Raw genomic sequence first — 22964 nt, forward strand, 5'->3', positions numbered from 1 at the left:
TGAGCCCAGAGAGGAGGCTCAAGGGGAAGCAGGACTTGGTCTGGGCCTGAAGGATGGGAAGAAGATGGCTAGGAAGAGGGGAAGAAGCAGTGTTTGTAACTTCCCCTCCTACCCAGGAGGGCTTATTGCCCATGGATTGTCTTAGTCACATCTTCAACCTATTAAAAGGTTAATGGTACTTCTGTGGTCACTTTTGACCAGGAAAATCTGTCTTTATAGCTAGCTTTCTGATGTACTCATCAATAGCAATAATGTATGGGATACAATCCTAGATCTGTAAATTCTCCTTAATGAGAAACAAGGTAGGGATGGTGCCACATACCTAGCTTACTGGAGACACCCAAAGATTTTCAGTGGCCAACTCACACCAGTTACTGCTTTTATGGCTTCTTCCATGGAAGCTTTCATTGGCTGTATCCCCTTTGCTGACCTAACTTCTCATAGACATTTCTTTAAACACAGCTTTATTGAGGTATAAATGACATGCAATAAACATCACATGTTAAAAGGATACAATTTGGCTGGGTGCAGTGGTTCACGCCTCTAATCCCAGCACTTTGGGAGGCCGAGGTAGGCGGATTGCCCAGGAGTTGGAGACCAGTCTGAGCAACATCCTGAAACCCCGTCTCTACCAAAAATACAAAAAATTAGCCAGGCATGGTGGTATGGGCCTGTAGTCCCAGCTACTCAGGAGGCTGAGATGGGAGGATCACTTGAGCTCCAGGGGGTTGAGGCTGCAGTGAGCCATGATCACACCACTACACTCCAGCCTGGGCAACAGAGCAAGACCCTGTCTCAAAAAGGATACAATTTAACATTGTACCTGTGAAGTCATCACCACGATCAAGATGAAAAATGTGTCCATCACCTACGGGATGTTTTCTCAGGCCCCTTGGTAATCTCTCCCTCCTGCTCCTTCCTGTCCCTACCCCCACACCCCAGGCAACCACTAACCTTCTTTCCATCACTATAGATTAGTTTGCATTTTTAAAAATTTTATATAAATGGGATCAAAGAGGATATACTTTTTATCTGACTTATTTAGCAAAATGATTTTGCGATGCATTCATGTTACTGGTATACCAATAGTTCATCCCTTTTTATGGCTGAGTAGTGTTCCATTGGCACTCACATCACTCATCCAGAACACCAAATGGTGTTGATTTATTTATGGCAGACATCAGGGGATGGAGGGAGAACTAATCCTGTCCATCCTGTTTTATTGGAGAGGGAGGAAAAAAAAAAAAAAAGCAAGGAGATGGGGAATGGTGCAGAAATCTAAGTAACCACAGAGAAGAAAAACAAAAGGATTAAAGGAGCAGAGAGCAGGGCTTAGAAGTAAAGGTTAAAGGAGTCATTAAGCCTGGAAAGGAGAAAACTGAGGGATAATTGAGCGCTGTGACTTTTCTCAAATATACAAAAGGTTATTTTTAAAACAGGCAACTGAAGAAGAAATGAACAGGCTTGGCTTACAAAGAAGGAGCTTGAGGAAAACTCTCTGAGGGGAAGATTGACAGGATCCCAACCCGAGTGGCCGATGACACTATTGGGTGGCAGGGGCTAGATCAGTGTGGCTCCAGGGTCCATGGCATCTCTGTGATTGTTACGCAGCTGAGATTTCTTGAGAATGGAATGAATTGTGTACTGGTAACATCACCGTTCCTGAAACACCTCTCTTCCTAGGCCAAAATCCCACATCTTAAGTCCTCTCTCCTGAACCAGCACTAACGCCGCTCTCTCTTCCTCCTACCTAGGGACATGCCAGCCCAGGCCTGGGACCTGGTAGAGCGAATGAAAAACAGCCCCGTGAGTATAGGCCCCAGGCCACCCCTGAAAGGTGCCCATCTCCTGCTGACTGGGGAGGGGACAGCCCCATAAGGGTCCCTCTCACCACAGCACTTCCTGCTCTGGGCTGGCCTCTGTAGAGGGCCAAAAGATCCCCGGAGAAGCAGGCCTTACCAAGGAGGCGCCTGCTTTGGCCACACCCCTGGATGTAGGCTCTGGCACCCCCCACCCCAGGGCCAGCTGCAGGAGGGCGAGGTGGAACAGGGAGGTGGCTGAGGTGGTGGCCTTGGCCTCTGACAGCTTCCTACTTTAACCAAGAGGTGGCTTCCCAGAATCCTAAATGCAAGGCTCTAAAAATAGGCTTCTCATTTCAATCCCGTTCTCCCTCCTTCCCCTCACCCTGCCCCTCTGAAACTTCTCACTAGCACTTTTTTTTTTTTTTTTTTTTTAATAACTGTTCAGTGTTTATACCTAGGAATTCAGCTTCCAGTGGGATTCCTATTATGGAGGTGGCCAAGTGGAAAGCCAACTGCTTAGAGGGCCTCCCAACCCCAACCCCAGCCCCACTTCTCAGTCCACGCTGGGCTCTTCCTCCAGTCTCCTTTCCCGGACCCTAAGAACTCATCCCAGGGGCAGCTCAGGGCCTTTGCTTCTAGCTGCATCCTTTGCCCGCAGCTCCCTGGAAGGCCTTCATTTGGCGGTGGGGGTGGGGTGGGGGGGTGGTAATCTCCTCGGCATTTAATGGGCCACATCCACATTCTACTTCTCCAGGGACATAAGATTTCAAGGGAAAAATAGCCCTTCTCCCTTGTGTAAGCAGACTCCCCCACCCCACCCCCCAAAAAAAATCCTCACTGTGGAGCACCTTATCCCAGCACCAACTGAAGGCTAGGGAACCACACTTTGTTGTTGTTTTTTTTTTTAAGACGGTCTCGCTCTGTCACCCAGGCTGAGTGCAGTGACACGATCTCAGCTCACTGCAGCATCTGCCTCCCGGGTTCAAGCAATTCTCTTGCCTCAGCCTCCCAAGTAGCTGGGACTACAGGCACCTGCCACAAGGCCCAGCTAATTTTTGTAGTTTTAGTGGAGACGGGGTTTCACCATGTTGGCCAGGCTGGTCTCGAACTCCTGTCCTCTGGTGATCCACCTGCCTCAGCCTCCCAAAGTGCTGGGATTACAGGCGTGAGCCACCGCACCTGGCCCACTTTGCTGCTTTGCTCTGTTACAATACAAAGAAGACAAAAGGCAGTTGGAGGGCGGGCGGGCTGGCCCAGTAGCAACATTTGCATGTGCCTCCCACCAAGGTCTAAACTCAAGATCTTCTGTCCCCTCAGGACATCAACCTGGAGAAAGACTGGAAGCTGGTCACACTCTTCATTGGGGGCAACGACTTGTGTCATTACTGTGAGAATCCGGTAGGCCCCCGACCAACCCTGTGAGGACCCGAGAAGGAAGTTGCTGGCTTCTGGCAACATCCTTGCCCATCCACCCCTGGCCCTGCCCCAAGCTCCTTGCTCATGGGAGCCACATTTGCCTGCTGCCCCAGGCCCTCCCTGGTTTACACATGCCGGGTGAGGCCCAGCCTTTTCTACTGCCTGAGTGGCCCCTGGAAGAGCAGGTGCATTGGTTCCCCGATTCCGGAAGTAAGATCTAGGTGGATCTACTGCAGGCACTGCTGAGGCGGGGCCTCTGTTATCCACACACATATGACCTCTGATACCAGACAGGGGACTAGCCATCCTCACCCCATCCCTGCCCTGTTTCATTTTGAGGAAAGGCAAAACAGTGTTCTAGATGGGGTTGGATGGCCTATCATGAGTTAACCAAACCTCAGCGGTGGCCCTGGGAGCCCAAACCTGTTCTTGATGTTTCCATGAGGAAATATGTCCAGACTCACAAACTTCTGGAAGTTGTAACTTCCAAAAGTTTTTATTTTGGAATACATCTTGTTCTAAGTTGGGGACATTCTGTATTTTATTTGGCCAGGAAAAGGCAGCTGCCCAGCCTCAGAGGTTGTGGTCGAATGTTTGACAGTCACAGATGGTGGTGGGGGGAAAAGGCATTTATCACTCCTTGTGGCTCACACAGGCCGACTACCAGAGGCTTGAAGAGAAGTGTCCTCCCGCACACAGGAGTTGGTTTTCCAAACCTCTTCCCCTTAGTTCTCTCCCTGAGAGGCAGAAGCAACCCTACCTCGTGGGGATTTAAGTACTGCTGCGTCCTGGCCCCGGGGGAGACCTGGACCCCAGAGCTGCCCGTGGACACTGGCGTAGGGAAATGCCCTCTACTAGCCCCAGAATGTGTGTTCTTCATGGGAACAGTCAGGTTTATACTCCTGAGGGCGTAGTTCAGTTGAAAGGGTTAGGATGCCACCACCATTATTAACTTTAAAAAGAAGGAAAGGGGGAAGGGCAGAAACTCTGGGAAACATGAGGTCCCCTCTCCTTTATTTTAACTCTTCGGCGTGGACTGTCTATCTTCTTGTTCCTTTCCCCTCCTTCCCAACTCCCAGTACCCCTTCTGGTAGCTGTGGGCAGAAACTCAGCGAGCAGCACTTGTTCTGTGCCCATCAGTGTGCTGGAATTGAGTGCACGATATCTCACCCGGCCTCAGCTCTTTGTCTCCAGGAAAAATAATGGGCTGCCTGAGCTATCCCCTCCTGCCTGAGTGGTGCTGCTTCATGGGTGCCTCAACTCCCACTTCCTGCAGACATGCGTTCTTCCATGAGTATAAGAGCTTCAAGTCACCACCCACACCCCCACTGGTATCAGCCTGGGACACCTTCTAAGGAGCCCAGAGCCACATCTAAAAATATAGGACCATCTCCCTCTGCTATAAAGCAAAGCCCTAAGATTCAGCCTGCAAGGACTTACTGAGCACCTACTATGTACCTCGTATGCATCACCCAGGATGCTATGGGCACACCTCTAAATCAGCCTCCTATTGGGGAGATGGTTCACAGGAAGAGAACCTTACACTGAGTCACAGGGGATAGAAGTTAGGGGAACACAGGAGAGCAAAACATTCCAGGCAGTGGGACCAGCATGGACCAAAAAGCCCAAAGGAAAAAGAAAGTGTGGCTACCTAGGGCACGGCAAGTGGCTGGAGAAGGCTGAGGTCAGGTGACACATGGGACTGCCAAGAGTCAAGGCCGAAAACTGGCAGGACTCAGCACTGGCAGAGCCCACTGTTGGGTCTGAGATTATGTGGAACAGGGTGGGGGGTTGGGATTGTTCATGGCATCGAGTAGGGGACAAGGGATGATTTCTTACAGAGACTCAGTAGCAACAAGGACTGGGCTTCCCAGCCTGACCAGGACCACCAAAGCCCCTCTGTACCCACTCAGTCATTAGCCCAGGCCCCAGAGCCCTCTTATGCTCTTACCATTCTCTGAGAGCGGGCACCAGGGGCTAAAGAGAGTTCCCTTTTTTCCTTACAGGAGGCCCACTTGGCCACGGAGTATGTTCAGCACATCCAACAGGCCCTGGACATCCTCTCTCAGGAGGTAGGAGAGGGGTTGCGTGTTCCGGGGTCCTGCCAGCCACCTCCCTGGGCTGCATCCAGGCAGGTTGTGTTCACTGAGATGCTCACTGAGCAGAGACCCGCCATGAGTGGGCACCTGGATGGTAGGGAGGGAGGTGGCTGTCAAGCTCCTCTGCAGGGGAAATCTCACTTGGCCAGAGACAGGCTTGTGTGGCAGCAATGAGCTTGCCTCGGCACCAGTCAGCCCAGGTTTGCACCCAGCACTGTGGCTTCAGGCAAGTGACCGCTCTGGGTCTCAGCTTCTCGATCTATAAAGCGGAGCCACTCAAGAAGATTCAGTGAGATAGTACAAGTCACATCCACCCTCTGGGCCTGTTTCTTCATTGGTAAAATTGGGGGGTGGGAACTGGACTGCAGATGACCCCCAGGTTCCTCCCAGCAGTAGCCAGTGCCTTAACAAAGCCACCCTCCACTCCCTGCAGCTGCCAAGGACTTTCGTCAACGTGGTGGAGGTCATGGAGCTGGCCAGCCTGTACCAGGGCCAAGGCGGGAAATGTGCCATGCTGCCAGCTCAGTAAGTGGACAGGTCACCATCCCAAGGCAAGGGCACCTGGGGTGAGGAGGGCTTGCAGGCGCCAGAGGAGGAGACCAGTTGAGGCAGAGCCAGGCAGGCCTGCCAGAGGGCAGACGTGGCTCAGGGGCTTGGACAACATCAGGAAGTACCTCTACATTTGTGAATGCCTACTGTATGCAAGACGCTTCATTTCTCTGGAGCCCTGTTTGCTTTTCTGTAGAAGGAGACAGACCAAATGATCCTTAAGGCTCCCTGACATTGTCAGTGATTGCCAGGTCAAACCTCGGCATGTTGCTCCCTGTTGAGCAGCAGCATGGGGCCATGAGCTTTCAAGGCTGCTACCTCCGGCCTCAACTGCTCTGCCATTTAGGAGCCTTGGAACCTTGAACAAACCACATAACCTCTACGAGCCTCTGTGCTCCTCATCTGTAAAGTGGGGGAGATGGCACCTTCCCTGCAAGGTAGATGTGAGGGCAAGAGGAAACCATTAAGATACCCGGCCTACCAAGAGCACGGTCTTAGGAAATAGCTCTTATTCCATCCGTAATGGGACCTGTCCTTGACAGTTGGGCTTGGAGGCAAGGTGCTGATGGGCAGGACAGGAGCTCCTGTCGGGGGCTGGAAGTTGCCATGTTCTGAGGGCAGAGGGCCTCCCAAAGTTTGAGTGAGTATTGCTATGAGAGAGGAGGTTCTCCAGGGAGCTGAGGAATCCTATACCTGGGCTCAAATGGATTTGCTGCAAAGGTGACCAGCTGGTTCCCATTCTTGCAGGGAACAGCTCCTCCAGAGTCTGTCTGTATTGTGTTCCATGTTGTCAGGACTGCTTCTAGCCGGTGGCCCTCCCCAGCTTTCCGCAGACTTCCCACACTGGAGCCCTGAGGGAGGGTCCTAAGCAGTTGCAGGAAGAGCTGAGAGGCCCCAGGAACATGAGGAGTGATTCCAAACCCAGGCACAGAGAGAGCCATTGTGGCTGGTTTCCTGAACTCCAGTCTCCTGCCCACCCAGTCCTGCTCTGGAGAAATCCCAGGCTGGTTTCCTAGAGCAGTTAAGGAGGAAGGGGAATAGGCGTCTGTCCACAAGAAGGTCCAGGCGCCAGGGGCCAGCTCTCCCACTTTCTCTATGAACAAGCATCCTCTGGACCTCAGGGCTCCTGAGTTAGCGTTCTGAACCTGGGTCTGAGTCTGTCAAAGGTGTATTGTGGGAATACTTGTGTGTCACCCCCTGCCCCAGGTAAGGCAGCACAGGCTGCAGGCCCCTGGGGTGGCAGCCTGCGCTGTGTGTCAGAGCCAGCCTCCCAGGAGGGCAGAGCCACGGTGCCCCAGGGAGCCTCAATACAAGACTCCCTGTCTCACAGGAACAACTGCACTTGCCTCAGACACTCTCAAAGCTCCCTGGAGAAGCAAGAACTGAAGAAAGTGAACTGGAACCTCCAAGTAAGCCCTGCAGCCCTTCTCTTACTGACCCAGCGGGGGGCCCTGTACTCCCTGAGCAAGGACTCGGAAATCGAATGCTCAGCAGGATTTGGCCAAGAGCAAGCCACTCCCTAAAAGCAGATCACAGCCCCTGAAATACTTATCCCTGCAAACTGAACACCAAGGCCAGGGAAAGGAATGAGAGACCCTAAAGTGGAAGCTGAGAGAATCCTCTCCTCCTAGCAGGCAGGCAGCAAGAGACTCCCAGAGTAGACTCCTTGTGGTGGGGCCCATTTTCCCCATGCAGAACCATGTGTAATAATTACTACTCACTTCCTCCCCTCCCTTCATTCGAAACAAAAGGCTTAGGCCCAGCACAATGGCTCATGCTGGGTGTCCCAGCTACTCAGGAGGCTGAGGTGGGAGGACAGCTTGAGCCCAGGCGTTGGAAGCTGCCATTAGCTATGATCATGCCATTGTACTGCTGCCTAGGCAACAGAGTGAGACCCTATCTCGAAAAGAGAAAAAGGCTTAACCCTGCCCTACTTACCTCTACCTCAAATTCTCCTCGCCCTCTCTCTACCCCCTTCCATCTCCCCACCTCCACTCCTGCTTATGTCTCTGGCTCTATTGTTCCCTCTCAGGCTCAGGTAGCATTTCCATTCTGCAAACTGACCTGCCTTCATTCACAAGGCAAGTCTGCTTCCCTCCTCTGAGGAGCTTCCCCTGCCTGAACTTCACCCGCAGACATCTCCCCATATCACATTCAGTCTGTACTTGATGGGCCCTGTAAGCCCCAAATGGTCCTCATCTTGTACTCATGTTCCCAGGTGGATGAGAAACTCCTTGAAGATAAGTACTTCTAGTCTGTTCCTTTTATGTTCCATGCTTGGGTACTTAAATCCAGCCACCATGGACTGTCCTCCCCCAAAGTTCACGAACATTTTGGGAGCTATTGAGATGCTCCCCATCTGACCTGCAGCCCCGTTTTCTAATTGACCTCTTCATGCAGTGAGAGCAGGGGAGGCCTTTGGCCCAGGCAATCTGGTCAGTGGCTCAGACCCAGCCTTGCAGGCAGAGGCTTTGGAATGGGACTGGGTGGAGCTGTGCGGATAGGGAGCTTCTACCACCAGGAGCCGCTGGGTTCAACTCATCTCTGAGCCTGAGAACCAGGATAGGGCCTTGAAATGCAGGTGCCCACGAATGGGTGGAGAATAAAAGCATGCATGCATCCCACTAGAGTAGGGCCTTAAAGTCACTGTCGTTTAGGGTGAGTTGACTCCTGTCACAACCAATCCAAGACAGCAGGACTGAACCCTGTCTGTGCAGCCTTGCCAAGAGGGTTGAGTAGCTTCTCTCTCCATCCCCAGAATGGCATCTCCAGTTTCTCCTACTGGCACCAATACACACAGCGTGAGGACTTCACAGTTGTGGTCCAGCCTTTCTTCCAAAACACACTCATACCACTGAACGAGGTGAGCCACGGGCATTTCAGGGAGGCTCGTGTATGGAGGCCTTATCACAGACAATGGATGTACTTCTTTAAGTGGGCATTTTTTTTAACCATTTCTCTCCAAGAGGGCTCCTGAGGGTGGCTTTTTCCACATTACCTCCTTTTTGTGGGGGCTGGGCTGTGATTGGAACTCAGATGTAGTTGGAAAGGAAATCAATAGTGACTAAGCTCCCCAGGCCTGGCCCTGATATTTTCTGGATTGGGATAGAATGGAAAGCTTCCTAAAAATATTACTCTTTTCTTAGGATAGGGGTGCTGCAAGAAAAGGGAGAGACTATGGGTGGGTCCAATTCATGTCTGTTTAAAAAGAAAATTCTGGCCGGGTATAGTGGCTCATGCCTGTAATCTCAGCACTTTGGGAGGCCAAGGCAGGTGAATCACGACGTTAGGAGTTTGAGACCAGTCTGGCCAAAATGGTGAAACTCTGCCTCTACTAAAAATACAAAAAGTTAGCTGGGCGTGGTGGTGGGCGCCTGTAATCCCAGCTACTCAGGAGGCGGAGACGGAGGTTGCAGTGAGCTGAGATCATGCCACTGCACTCCAGCCCAGCTGACAGTGCGAAACTCCGTCTCAAAAAAAAAAAAATTCCAAATTCTGGTAGTTTTTCCATCAGTATCTGAGCCAGTTGGCAGGAGAGTTGGAAGGATGAAAGGAGACATGCCCAGGGCACCTGCTGGGCGCGGGATTGGGGCTCAGGTAGCAGAGCCCTTTCCCAGGATGGTAACCTCCTTGCCTTTTGGTTGCAGAGAGGGGACACTGACCTCACCTTCTTCTCCGAGGACTGTTTTCACTTCTCAGACCGGGGACATGCCGAGATGGCCATTGCGCTCTGGAACAACATGGTGAGCAGCCGAGGGCCTGGTGGGCCTTGTCAAGGGGGAATCCAAGGATATTGACTCTCTGTCTCACAATGGCAAACCTACTGGAGACATGGCTCCTTTCTCCCCGAAGCCCAAAATGGCAGCACACCTTATTGGTCGTGATAGATTAATTCCAGAGGGAAAATACCCTGTATTTATCCAACACCCTTTGAAAGTTACACAAACACACACACACAAAACTTTATTCTTTGCTCCTTCAGCAATGCCCAGATACTGTGAGGGGATCCCTTTGTAATCAAATAGGTTGGCTGGATGAAAACACTGACTTCCACCTCTGACTGTGTGACTTTGGGCAAACGATCTCTCTGGCCACCTGTATCAACATCTATAAAACTAAAAACAAGACAGGTCTCAGAAAACGCCCTGAGATCATGTGTACATGGCACCCAGCACAATAGCTGGCACTCAGCAAATGTCAGCACTATCAGCCTTCCAAGAACTCCGGGCTCAACTCATACCCAACTCATTTCTTTAAACATCGCAAAGTGGAGATCCACACAGCCTGTTTTCCCAGGCTGATACCTATTCCAGTCCTTTCTGATGGGGAGAAGGTACCTTATGAAATGAACATACAGACCAGGGGTCTCTCAGGGACACCTGGCTGGTGCTTCCACTCTTCCCTCTGTGGCTGGCCACCAACAACTGAATGGTGTCTGCACAGCACTTGGCCTGTCACTCCCAACAACTGAATCCTCTCACACAGAGCAAATGAAATGCCTTCCCAACCCAATGGTTTCTTTTAATCCAGGCTCAGTGGGTAACACAATCCCCACCCCAACCTGTATGTTCCTTCCTTTGTCCTATGACAACCAAGCAAGCTACATTCCAGCTCCTTTTATCACAGTTTCAGGCCCAGAGTGTCTCTGCCAACCACTGCTGTGCAAACATTCCCACCCCTGTCAGCTCATCCAGTGTGTCCAGCATCTCACTCGGCTGACTCACAATATTGACTTTCTCCTTAGCTACACCATCTCTTCCTCTCTAGCAACCTCTTTTAAGAACAGCATGTAAACTGGCCTCATCTTTGGCCTAGTTAATGACACACTCAGCTTATGTTGACTTCCATTGTCCTGGGGTTTTCCTCCCGTGGACATCACATATCTGCCTACTCCAAGAACCTCTGTTGTACTCTTCCAGCCCAAGACTCTGGACTGCAACCAAAATATCTTTGAGTTTGCCCCACAATTTTTGAATCAGTTGATATGGTATAATTCCTGTTTCTTTTGTAGACTTTGTTTTGAAGGCTAGTTGTCCTTCAGTGGCTGAATCATGTGACTTTATTCCTTTGTAAAAATCCTCCCAAAGAAAGGGTACCTATTCCCTGTTCCTTTTCCCCTGAGACCTCAAGGGAATCCACAGATTCCAAGAAGAGCCAAAGAGAGCTAAGCCCTTGGCCCTTCCTTCCCAGTTTTTTCATCAAGGTATGGCCTTCCTACCCGGGTGGAACTCCAAGTCTGCTTAAAGCTGGGACCCTTCAGGAATCTCCTGGGGCTGGACAGCCATAGTGATGGCTGGAACATGAAAAAGAGTCCATTGGTTTCTCTTCATGTGAATTAACAAAGTAGATCTGGCCAGGCACAGTGGCTCATGCCTGTAATCCCAGCAGTTTGGGAGGCTGAGGCAGGTGGATCACTTGAGCCCAGGAATTAGACACCAACCTGGGCAACACAGGGGAGATCCTATCTCTACCAAAAAAAAAAAAAAAAAAAATCAAAATATTAGCCAGGTGTGGTGGTACATGCCTGTAGTCCCAGCTGCTCAGAAGGCTGAGGTGAGAAGATCACTTGAGCATGGGCGGTCAAGGCTGCAGTGAGCCGAGATGGCACCACTGCACTCCAGCCTGGGTGACAGAGTGAGACCCTATCTCAGAAAACAAATAGAAAAGAAAAAAATATATATATGTAACTCTGGCCTTCTCTTCCAAAGCGGTTCAGTAGCTCTTCCCATTCACCCAGGTAAGAGGCCTTTGTTTCATAAAGATAAGTGGGAGGAGTTTAGATATGAACACAAAACGTAAACGCTGCACTGGAGCTATTGTGGAAACAAAACAAGACTGTCCATGGTTCCCCAGGCATTATTATCTCAGCCGTGGCCCGAACTTCAAAATAACAAAAACAAAACTAAAGCCATCCAGGGGTTTCTTATCCTAGGCTCTATAATTTGGGGAAATAATTATACAGTCTAATGTTTTCATCCAAAGCCAATCTCAGACATAAAGCTATAGCATCATGCCAACTTTTCAGATCGGCTTCTGGCTGGAATTTCACCCCTAGAGTAACAGAAAATAAATAACAGACCATTAGAGCTGTAACAGACTGAGAGGTCATCTAGCCAGAACATTCTGTAACTAAAGTATAGAGACATGAAGCAGTTTGCCCAACGTAACACAGACTGTTCATGGCACAAGGGGGATGAGAGTCCAGGTTTTTCTAGTCCTTTCCTGGCGACCTGGCCACACCACCACCCTCCCCGCTGCTCCCAACCTGCTAAGCACATATATACCCGGTGAATTCATGTCTCACAATTAGAGTCCTATGACATAGTGTCTGCAGGCTTTGGCTGATGTTCCCAGGATTCCCTACTGGGAAACAAAAAGCACTTTAAACTATTTCACCTCCCGCCTCTCCTTTCACGTCCTTCTCCAGACCTTTGCAAAGGCAAAGCCAGAAGCACCGGCAGCACCAGGGGCTGTTTTCCTCTTCGTCTGCCTTCTTTTGTCTTCTTATCAAGAGCTTCTCTTTCCCCAGGCCTAGTCCTCTACTGCTGCCTGCTCCCTCTTCTGTGGATTTGAATCTCCCCAGGTGCTGGGTGACAGCTCCAGCCTCCTGACATCCCTGTCTTCAGAGTCACAGCCCTTAGAATAGCAACTCTCAGCTCCAGCTGCATATTAGAATCAGTCAGGGACATGTATGTATGTATGTATGAATGAATGAATGAATGACAGAGTCTCACTCTGTTGCCCAGGTTGGAGAGCAATGGCGCGATCTCAGCTCACTGCAACCTCTGTCTCCTGGATTCAAGCGATTCTCCTGCCTCAGTCTCCCAAGTAGCTGGGATTACAGGTGCATGCCACTATGCCCAGCTAATTTTTGTATTTTTAATAGAGATAAGGTTTTGCCATGTTGGCCAGGCCAGGCTGGTCTTGAACTCCTGCCTTCAGGAGATCCGCCCGCCTCAGCCTTCCAAAGTGCTGGGATTACAGGTGTGTGTCACTGCGCCCGGTCATCCAGGGACTTTTAAAAACAATCAGTGCCTATAGCCACTTTGGAAAACTCTTTGGTCTATTTAATAACGCTGAACACATGTATTTCCTGTGATCCAACGGTTTCAATCCTAGGTATATCCCCAAAAGAAAGGTATATATGTGTCCACCAAAAGATACACACAAGAATATTCACAGCAGCACTATTTATAAACAGCTCCAAACTAGAAACTCCCCAAATGTCCACTGACAGTAGGATGGATGAATAAACTGTGGCACATTCATACTGAGGAATACCATACAGGTCTGACCGCATCTGTGACTTAAAAAAAAAAATCAAGCAGGGCGATGTGACACAGAGTGATGGCTGGGAAGAGGGAGGCCTCACTGAAGAAGTGACAGTTGAGCAAGCTTAAACACAAAATAATATCTATGAAGTTCGAAAGCAAGAAGCTTGGCATATGGGGTTAGAAGTCAGCATGATGGTGTAGAGACTCACTGGGGGATGAATGGTCCTGAAAGAAAGTGGAAAGGAGCTTCTGAGGACTCTAATAGTCTATTGCCTGAGTGGATGCTGGTATGTTCATTTTATCAAAACTTACCTGTTGCTCACTTACGATTTGTACTAGTTTCTATGTGTATGTTAGCTTCAATTAAAAGTTTATTTGAGGCCAGGTGCAGTAGCTCACACCTGTAATCCCAGCACTTTGGGAGGCCGAGGTGGGCTGATCACCTGAGGTCAGGAGTTTGAGACCAACCTAGCCAACACAGTGAAACCCCATCTCTACTAAAAATACAAAATTAGCCAAGCGTGGTGGCGCATGCCTATAATTCCAGCTACTTGGGAGGCTGAGACAGGAAAATCACTTGAACCTGGGAGGCGGGGGTTGCAGTGAGCCAAGATCACATCATTGCACTCCATCCTGAGTGACAAGAGTAAAACTCTTCCTCAAATTAAAAGGAAAAAAAAAAAAAAGTTTACTTGAAAAACAATATCAGTGCCTGACCGGGCTTATCCCCAGAGATTCTGACTTAATTGGTCTGGAGTGCGAGCTGGATTCAGTACTTTGTGAAAGCTCCTGAGATTATTTTAATGTGCAGGGTTTATGAACCACTGCCTTAGATCTGGTCCCCACAGAGAAATCAAGTAATCTGTATTAAAAAAAAAACCTGACCCAGTCACTTCCCTGCTTTCAAACTTCCAAAGCCTCCCACCTCTGAAGGAGGCAGTCCAGGCCCCATTCCACAGCACACTAGGCCTCTGGGACTTGGCCTGATTCACCTGATTAACCTCTCTGGCTACCATTTCCACCAGCATCTGCCTCACATGTTGCAGTCTAGTGACTCCAGCAGCATCCTGCACCACCCGTGGTGTTCCACACCTCTGCTCACTCTTGCTCTCCTCCTTCTCCTGGATTGCCCTTCCCCACTCCACCACTCAACTCAGGTGCCACCTCCTGCAGGAAGCCACCTCTGAATCTCCAGGACAGGCCAGTGGCCCACCTAGGTCCATTACACACTGCCCAGTCCTGTCATTTGCTACGTGGTTGGTAGCCACAGTGCCTGGCTTAGGAAAGGTTGGTTCTAAGAAAAACAATTTCATTCCCTGTGACCAGCTCCAAGCCTTCCCCTGCCAAGCTTCCCCACTCAGATCTCTGTGACTTCAATTAATTCATCTATCCATCCATCCAACAAGAATTTACTGAGCACTGCTGTGTGCTAGGTACTGCTCCAGGTACTGAGGACTCAGCAGTGAAAAAAGATGACTCCTGCTGTCATGGGACATACAGGATAGTAGGGAAAAGACAGATAATCAACAAGGTCATTTCTGACCACATCTGTGGCTTAAGAAAAACTCAAGCAGGGCGATGTGACACAGAGTAATGGTGGGGGAGAGGGAGGCCTCCCTGAAGAAGTGACGTTGGATTGAGAAGTGCACGTCAAGAGGTTGCCAGGCAGAGGAAATAGGACCCATGTGGGCCTAGAGTCAAGAATGAGCTTGAAGTGTCTGAGGAACTTAAAGGCCAGTGTGACCAGAGGGAAGTGAACAAGGTCAAAGAGTTGGGCAGGGGCCAGGTCCCTGGATGCTTCTAAGCAGGAGGGTGATATGCTCTGGCTTACCCCCGGATCTGTGTACCCCTGGACTGGAAGAAAGCAAGGGTGGATCTGGAAAGACCACTAGGAGGCCGCTGGTGATGGGTGACAGAGGAAGGGGGCTGAGACTAGGGTCAGGGCAGAGGAGGAGAGAAGCAGTGAGGTTTAGGATGTGTCATAGGCTGGCGGATGGATGATGGGGAAGAGGAACAAGGATGACTTTTTGGTTTGGGGTCTAAGAAACTGGGTGGATGGTTGAGCAGGTAGAGAAAAATCAGCTTGGGAGGAAACAAATCAAGACTTCTATTTTGGACATGGTGTGAACTGCTTTCCGGACATCCACATAGAGGTATCGGGATACAGAAGTCTAGAGCTCACAGAGGAAGTCAAGGCTGGAGATAGAAAAAAAAAAAAGTGGGGTTATTAGCATAGAGGGCCAACATGGTGAAACCCTGTCTCTACTGAAAGTACAAAAATTAGCCAGGCGTGGTCGCGTGCACCTGTAATCCCAGCTATTTAGGGAGGTTGAAGCCGGAGAATCGCTTGAACCCAGAGGCGGAGGTTGCAGTAAGCTGAGATTGTGCCATTGCACTCCAGCCTGGGTAAGACTCCATCTACCAAAAAAAAAAAAAAAAAAAAAAAAAAAAAAAAGCAACCACTACAGGATCAACTGAGAGCTCCTAGAGAAAGAATAGGTAGAAAAGAGTATAAGGCCAACTACCTAGCCCTGGGCATTCATTCCAGCTTTCAACTCCAGTGAGAGAGGAGGAGGAGAGTGTGGAGTAGAAAGGAAATGAGAAACAATGCTGTGTCCAGAGAGCCAAGAGAAGTCAGTGTTGAGAGAGAGAGAGCGAGCTGTCAACTTTGATGAATGCTCCTGAGAAGCCAAGCAAGATGAACACACACACAGAAAAAACACCTTTGGCTCTGCCTATATGGAGATCGTTGGTGGCCAGGGCCAGAGCTTCCATCCAGCGATGGAGACTGCAGACTGGCTGGAGTGAGCAGCAGAGAGAAGGAGAGATTAGGAAGTGCTGCCAGCACCTATAGACAGCTCTTTCAGGAAGTTATGAGAAATAACAGCCAAGGTCACTGGAGGGGATGTGGATCAAAGAGAGAGCAGGTGAAGGAGGGGAGATGTCAGAGCAGGTTGTATACTATTGAGAAGGAACCAGTAGAAAGGGAGAAACTGACACATTCATCAGACCCTTGTAATCATGATCATCTTCTGTGTGAATTAGTTCCTGGGTTCCTGGAACAGCATCGGGAATCAGACACCCTGATCTTTAGCATTTATTCTGTCACTGTTACGATAGGCTTGAGTTTACGATAGGCTTGCGTGTCCTCAGCTCTTAAGAAAGTAGAAATAATACTACCTTATATATGTAAGCCACCCTGATCACACGTGCTTTCATGCCATTTTCTCATTTGATGCTCACAACAAACCAAGGTGTCAGGACAGGATGTCATGCCTGTCCCTAACCTCAGAGAAGTAGCCTTCCCAGCACTGCACAGCCCGTTACCAGCAGAGCCTGGATCTCAGCCCATTGTGCTCAGTCTAGTCACCCTGGCATCTCTCCCAGGAACAGAACTGCCCTCCCTCCTCCAATTGTGTCACTAAGGAACGGTGTAAAAGACTTTCAGACAACAGAAAGTGAGATCATGGGCCAGGTGTGGTCATGAGCTCAGATCGTGAACTTTCACCTCCCTCCTTGGCAATACCCTGTGGTCAGGAGCAGGCAGAATACACAAAGAGTGGAGGCTAGATGTTCCAGACAGACTCTGAATAGGTGACAGTGCTAGGGGCTCATTCTTCTCAGTGCTGGCCACATGTTGGGCCTGGCTACTGGCTAAAAGATGCTGGGGAGGGGGATACAGTAGCTCCTAGCTCATCCTCAGAGGGTCCTGGGATCAAAAGTATTTACACCCAGGAATATTTCAAATAAATCTTTTCATCTATGTGGAAAACATACAAAGTGGCTCAAGTGAGAAACTCCAGTTTCCTAAGGTTGACAAGTCAAGTGCAGTAATGATGTCATTGTAACCAATATGTTTCCAAAGTTTCCTGAAATTGACTAGCCCCACGCACTTCGAGAAGTTGGTAAGTAGGATTGTCATTTTATAAAATTGAGAACACGGTGTCTTACAATCACAGCCACTCACAAAGGAAGCCAGAGATGGCCCCAACCCTTCCAAAGACTCCCTGTGGACTCAGGACCAGTGGCCTCTCCTGGACCTTGCTGTACCTGGCAAATCCAGGGGCACAGACTCAGGGTCCTGCCCTGCCGACAGAGGCTGCCTCGTCCCTCTGTGCTTCATACGTCAGCTCCCACTCAGCCCCAGGCTACTGGGTCCCTGCTGTGGGCCGAAAACCAGCCACTTTGCTGTTTTCTACCCCCCGACCCCCTTCCCGAGGGAGGGGCTCTGGTGTGAGACACCCCCTCAGAGAGGAAAGTGTCTCCCAGCTTTGGAGAGAATCAAGCTGTCCTTTCTCTCTCTCCAGCTGGAACCAGTGGGCCGCAAGACTACCTCCAACAACTTCACCCACAGCCGAGCCAAACTCAAGTGCCCCTCTCCTGTGAGTAAACATCCCGCCTGCCCCAGGTGGAACAGAGATGCCTGGGGTGGGGGTTGTCCTGTCCCCTAGAAGCACAAAGGAGTCCCCTGGGAGGCTCCCTCAAATGCAGCTTCACTCACTGCCATCTTCTCAAATCCCACCTGTCCCCACTGCCATGGAAACTTCTCAGGGTGTGGGCAGCCATGGAGTGAGGGGAGAGGACATTCAACAGCTCCAGCCGAAATGAGGACAGTCAGGGAGGCAGATGAGCACTGGCAGGTGTCTGGGGTCACCCATTCCTTCTGAAAGCTCCGATGCATCCTCAGTCTTAAAAGTGCATCAAGGCCAGGCATGGTGGCTCATGCCTGTGATCCCAGCACTTTGGGAGGCTGAGGTGGGCAGATCACCTGAGGTCTGGAGTATAAGACCAGCCTGGCCAATATAGTTAAACCCCATCTCTACTAAAAATACACAAGTTAGCCAGGCATGGTGGCGGGCACCTGTAGTCCCAGCTACTCAAGAGGCTGAGGCAGGAGAATCACTTGAACCCAGGAGGCCGAGTTTGCAGTGAGCTGAGATCATGCCACTGCACTCCAGACTAACTGATTCAAAAATAAAAGTGCAGCAAGCAGCTCTCCCGTGCCGGGCAGTATACTAGGATCTGGGGATCGGGAGGCAAAGATAAAAAAGACTCAGTGTCTGTTCCTGGAGCCCGCAATGGTCTTCCTCCCTCACCACACCCACCGCCCTCGCCTGGCCCACCTTCGAAGCCTGTGACTTGTCTCCCCAACTCTCCTCTCCCTCTTGTTCATCCACCCTACACTTGCTGCCAGACACAGATAGACCTTCCTGGAAATAACTTGCCCCATCAAGGCTGCTTGAAATCCTTGCCTGATCCCTACTGCCCATTGACCAGAGTCCAGAGGGAGGGTCACCTCCCTCCATTATACACATGCTACACTCCTGGCCAGTGGATCCATCTCCCAGGATGGGAGTGCCCACGTCCAGGACTTTCCTTCTGCCATCTGCTCCTGGAGGTTCATCCTCCATCTGCCTATGAGAACATCTGCCTCCCTCCAGGCCCAGATGTTGCCTTCACTAAGCTACAGCTTCTCTTACCTTCCATTTCTGTCTCCAGACACTCACCCGTATGGGTCTCCTTTTCTATTTGTACCTCTCATAAGACACTGACCCAGTCTCCTTTATAATGTGATTGTTTCTGCACATCTCACCTTCCTCCTGGGCCGCAAGAAAAGATAGCACGTCTTAACCCTCCGGTCTCATCACAGCTCCCAGCATGGGGGCTCCACACAGCAGGCACCCAATTCACATTCACTGAGAGAAAGGAGAGTGGAGAGGGGCGTAGGAAGGCAGGAATGTACACTGTCTGCCCACATGCCTCCCCTCCCGGCCCTTCTGATTTGGGAATCCTTCGTCTACTACAAAACCAGCTGTCCTTCCGTGCTGCCCTTCCCTGATTTCTGGGTACTGCTGGGATGGGAGAATGGGGACAGTTGTGACCAAGAAGTAGAGGCAGGGGTTCTACAGGCTCCCCAGGGCTCTCTGCCACTGGTCACCTATCAGGCTCTCTGCCATTGGTCGCCTATCAGTTCTCAATCTTTCAAAATCAGGTTTGACAGCAAAGAAAATGCTGGTGAGAAACCAAAAGAAGGTTCTAACTGTGTGTTGAGCTCTTTAGAGGCCCATCCCGCTAAAGAGGGTTTGGGCACAGTGTAAATGAGGGAGCTTTACAAAAGGGAAGGGCTGTGAAAACGTGCAGGGTTATCACAGCATCTCAGGGATGAGGACTAGGCAAGTCTTGGCTTGGTGATGGATGGTTCACCGAGGTCCTTTCTGCTCCCCCCCCCCCCCACAGGAGAGCCCTTACCTCTACACCCTGCGGAATAGCCAGCTGCTCCCAGACCAGGCTGAAGAAGCCCCCAATGTGCTCTACTGGGCCGTGCCAGTGGCGGCGGGAGTCGGCCTTGTGGTCGGCGTCATCGGGACAGTGGTCTGGAGGTGCAGAAGAGGTGGCCGGAGGGAAGATCCTCCAATGAGCCTGCGCACTGTGGCCCTCTAGGCCCAGGGGTGGGTCCTCCCCAGCCACTCTCCTCACTGCCCTCTGCCCCAGCCACCAGGACATGCTTCGACACCTGGTGCCATAGGAAGCCCTGGGGATAGTCACAACTTCTCGGGGCCTGGGCTTCTTCCAGGCCTATGCTCCTGGAAGGGGTATATTTAAATAAAGTTCAAAGCTGTTTTATTCCTGGGTTTGCCTGTGTGAAGCACTTGCCTTTCATCTCTTGTGCAGCCCAGGTGTGGGAACTGCCGCCTTTCGTGGCCTGCCTCCGGCAGGGCTGCCCAAACCACGGCCAGTCAGAGCCCAAACTGCCTGCCACCACGAGCATATATCCTCAAATCACCAAACTCACTATTTCAAAGGCAGAAAAAACACTGGTCACCAGGTGGTGGCTGGAATTTTGGAGCTGGCTGGCCGCCATTCAGTCCAATCCAACACATACTTATTAAGCAACTGTTTTGTGTCCAGGACAATGTGGAGCACTGAGGTGCCTCCTAGGCTGTGCATGTCACAGCCTGGCCGAGAAGTCAGACTCCTTCAGTAACCAAGAAGCCATGCAATGATGTGTAACTACTAGGGCATCAGTAGGTAAATATGTCTCTTTGTTTTAAAGAATAGAAAGGGTTCTTCGGGGACAGTTTCTTGGGAGAGCGCAACTTTCACATGTCATTTTGAGAAACAGGGAAAAAAAAATGATTGAGACACAAATACCTCCTATATCCTCAACCTGATTTTCTCAAGGTGCTAAATTTAGGGAAAAAAATCCTATTTCTATATGACCAGGTTTCTGAGAGAAAGCTAGAGAGAATCTGAAAATATAGGCTGCATTCACTGAGCCCCTGCTAGGGGCAAGGCCCCGCGCTGGAGGCCTTCCACAGATGGTGTCTTTTATTCTGCACAAAAGCCCAGGGAGCGGGTAAAGGGAAAAGCTTTGAAAATAGAAGTGATGGTTGCGCAACATTGTGAATGCACTAAAGGCCACGAATTGTTCCATTTAAAATGATTAATTGTGTATCATGTGAATTTCACCTCAACATAAAAGAATCCAGGGAGGTAGACATCATCTGCATTTTAAACCTCTCTCTGATCCTGAAGTCCGGGATGACAAAGAGCCTGAGTCAGAATCCCGGATGCAACACTGAAATGTTGTGCCCTGAAGCTGCCTTCGCCAGCCTGCGCCCAGTTTCTTGGACTCCGCATCTGTAAAAATTGGAATAAGAGTACACATTTTGCTTATCTCACAGCACTGCTGAAAAGTAAAGAGCTGTGTGTAAACCTCTAACTCTAAAATGCTGCACAAATGAAAATGGCCTTTTTCCTCTGAGAAGAGTTGGGATAAGGCCCAGACTGTTGGGGAAGATGTGAGACCCAGAGATGAGTTTGGGGAAATGGGGTAATAACATATGGGTGGAGACTGCCCGCCTTCCTCTCAGAGAGGTTCATCATCTTACCTCTTTCTGGCACAACAGAGAACCTGGAGGACCTACACCCAGTTCCATGTTCTTCTGGGCTTCAGTGTCTGTTTCTATACAATGGGAACAGCATGTGTTCCCCTACTTTTTCCTATAGACGAAAACGTGGTGACCGAGTCACACATCCCAGCTTATGCTCCTGGCTTAAGACAGTGTCCCAACAAAGGTAACCCTTAGGCTCCTGGTTTGAGACAGTGTAACGACAAAGGTAACCCTTCTGCTCCTAGTTTGAGACAATGTAACGACAAAGGTAACCCTTACACTCCTGGCTTGAGACAGTGTAACGACAAAGGTAACATACGAAGTCTAGGAGTTGGCTTCACGGCCCCTCCCCTCGCCCACCCCTTTTCTTTCCTGCAAGTTTCTATTCTTCCAGCAGCTCCTACTTCAAAGCAGCAAGGATCCATAACCACAGGCGCCCCTCATTTGGGTGTGGGGAGGGGAGGGTGTTGGAACTCACACTGCCAGAGTAATCCAGACTAAAACATCAACAAATGGTCCCAGCTGGTTCGCCAGAGAACACTTGGCAAAACAAAGAAATCCTTTCTGGAGCGACACAGACACAGCCACAAACCAGGCACCAGATTCCCAGCAAGTACGTGCTAAGAAGCCAAAAATTAAAAATACGTGAGAAGCACCCACTTGAAACTGGTGGTATTACGTACATACACTGGCTGTGCGCCCTGTTGTTTTTCTGTAGGAAAATGTCCAGTCTAGCTAGGAGGGCACCCACAGCCACGCCATGAGCAAAGCCACCAAATCCTGAGGAAGCCACAGTCCATGGCACTCCCCATAGAGGCTTCTGAATTCAGAAAAGAAAGATTCGTGTGGCTTAAACCTGGTCCACGCCTTCCTAAAGGACATGGAACTCTGAGCTCTGAAAAGAGGGAGAATGGTTACCAAAAGGACTGGGGTTGTCCAGACTGGGAAAACTCTGTGTAGGTGGAGAGATGAGCATCGTGAATATGGGGGACCTGGAGGCGGCCAGGAAAAATAAGAATGGATGAGCTGGATATGGGTTAGAGGATGTGATGGAAAGGATGAGGAGTTGATAGCGATTACGTTGTTGTGATGGTTGTGACATCAGGCTATACTTGACTAGGGAATATAAATGTTAGTGAGAAAAGATTTGTACAAAGAAAATGCTAATAAAAGTTGACATAAAGTGCTTATGCTGTGGTGGGCACCGTGGTGCACAATAATGAAACTTCACACATCCCTATTACCATTCCCTTTCTACAGAGAAGGAAACCAAGACTCAGGGAAGAAGTAACTGGCCCAGAGTTGTACTTTCATTACATAATGTGGCATTTGTCCAAATGAATACTGGAGCCCAGAGTAGGGTGGTAACCCAGAAAAGTAAAACCACCACCAGTTCCAGCAGTGAATTGGGCCAAATTGCAAATAAATGTGGTATAAAAGAAAGACCTAGGATGTCATGATGGCACCATTGTTCCTCTGCTTCCAACTGGTCTGAAAAACTCAGCTATCTCTAGTTAATCATCTATGTTTTTTTTTTTTTTTTTTTTTTTTTTTGAGATGGACTCTGGCTCTGTGGCCCAGGCTGGAGTGCAGTGGTACGATCTCAGCTCACTGCAACCTCTGCCTCCCAGGTTGAAGCGATTCTCCTGCCTCAGCCTCCTGAGTAGCTGGGATTACAGGCATGCGCCACCTTGCCCAGCTAATTTTTGTGTTTTTAGTAGATACAGCGTTTTGCCATGTTGGTCAGGCTAGTCTCAAACTCCTGACCTCAGGTGATCCACCCACCTTGGCCTCCCAAAGTGCTAGCATTACAGGGGTGAGCCACCGTGCCCAGCCAATAATCTATAATTTAAAACATTATGGGGACTAAGATTTCTTTTGCTAGCGTATGTATGACATTATAGCACAAGCTTGTCCAATCCACAGCCC

General features: G+C 50.0%; 1 protein-coding gene across 2 annotated transcripts in view; it reads left to right on the forward strand.

The window, feature by feature from the left end:
• PLB1 (phospholipase B1) overlaps positions 1 to 20289 on the forward strand; it is a 150255-nt gene extending 129966 nt beyond the window's left edge. For both annotated transcript variants that reach the window (XM_025353883.1, XM_025353882.1), the window contains 9 exons: positions 1755 to 1806; positions 3120 to 3200; positions 5225 to 5290; positions 5751 to 5842; positions 7197 to 7275; positions 8625 to 8729; positions 9514 to 9609; positions 17448 to 17522; positions 19378 to 20289. In XM_025353883.1, coding sequence (XP_025209668.1) covers positions 1755 to 1806; positions 3120 to 3200; positions 5225 to 5290; positions 5751 to 5842; positions 7197 to 7275; positions 8625 to 8729; positions 9514 to 9609; positions 17448 to 17522; positions 19378 to 19581 — 850 coding nt within the window. In that variant the 3' untranslated portion in view covers positions 19582 to 20289. The remainder of the gene's footprint in view (positions 1 to 1754; positions 1807 to 3119; positions 3201 to 5224; positions 5291 to 5750; positions 5843 to 7196; positions 7276 to 8624; positions 8730 to 9513; positions 9610 to 17447; positions 17523 to 19377) is intronic.
• Positions 20290 to 22964: the final 2675 nt, after the last annotated feature.

The sequence above is a fragment of the Theropithecus gelada genome, chromosome 13 (genome assembly GCF_003255815.1).
Source record: "Theropithecus gelada isolate Dixy chromosome 13, Tgel_1.0, whole genome shotgun sequence".
In the NCBI taxonomy this organism is placed as follows: domain Eukaryota; kingdom Metazoa; phylum Chordata; class Mammalia; order Primates; family Cercopithecidae; genus Theropithecus; species Theropithecus gelada.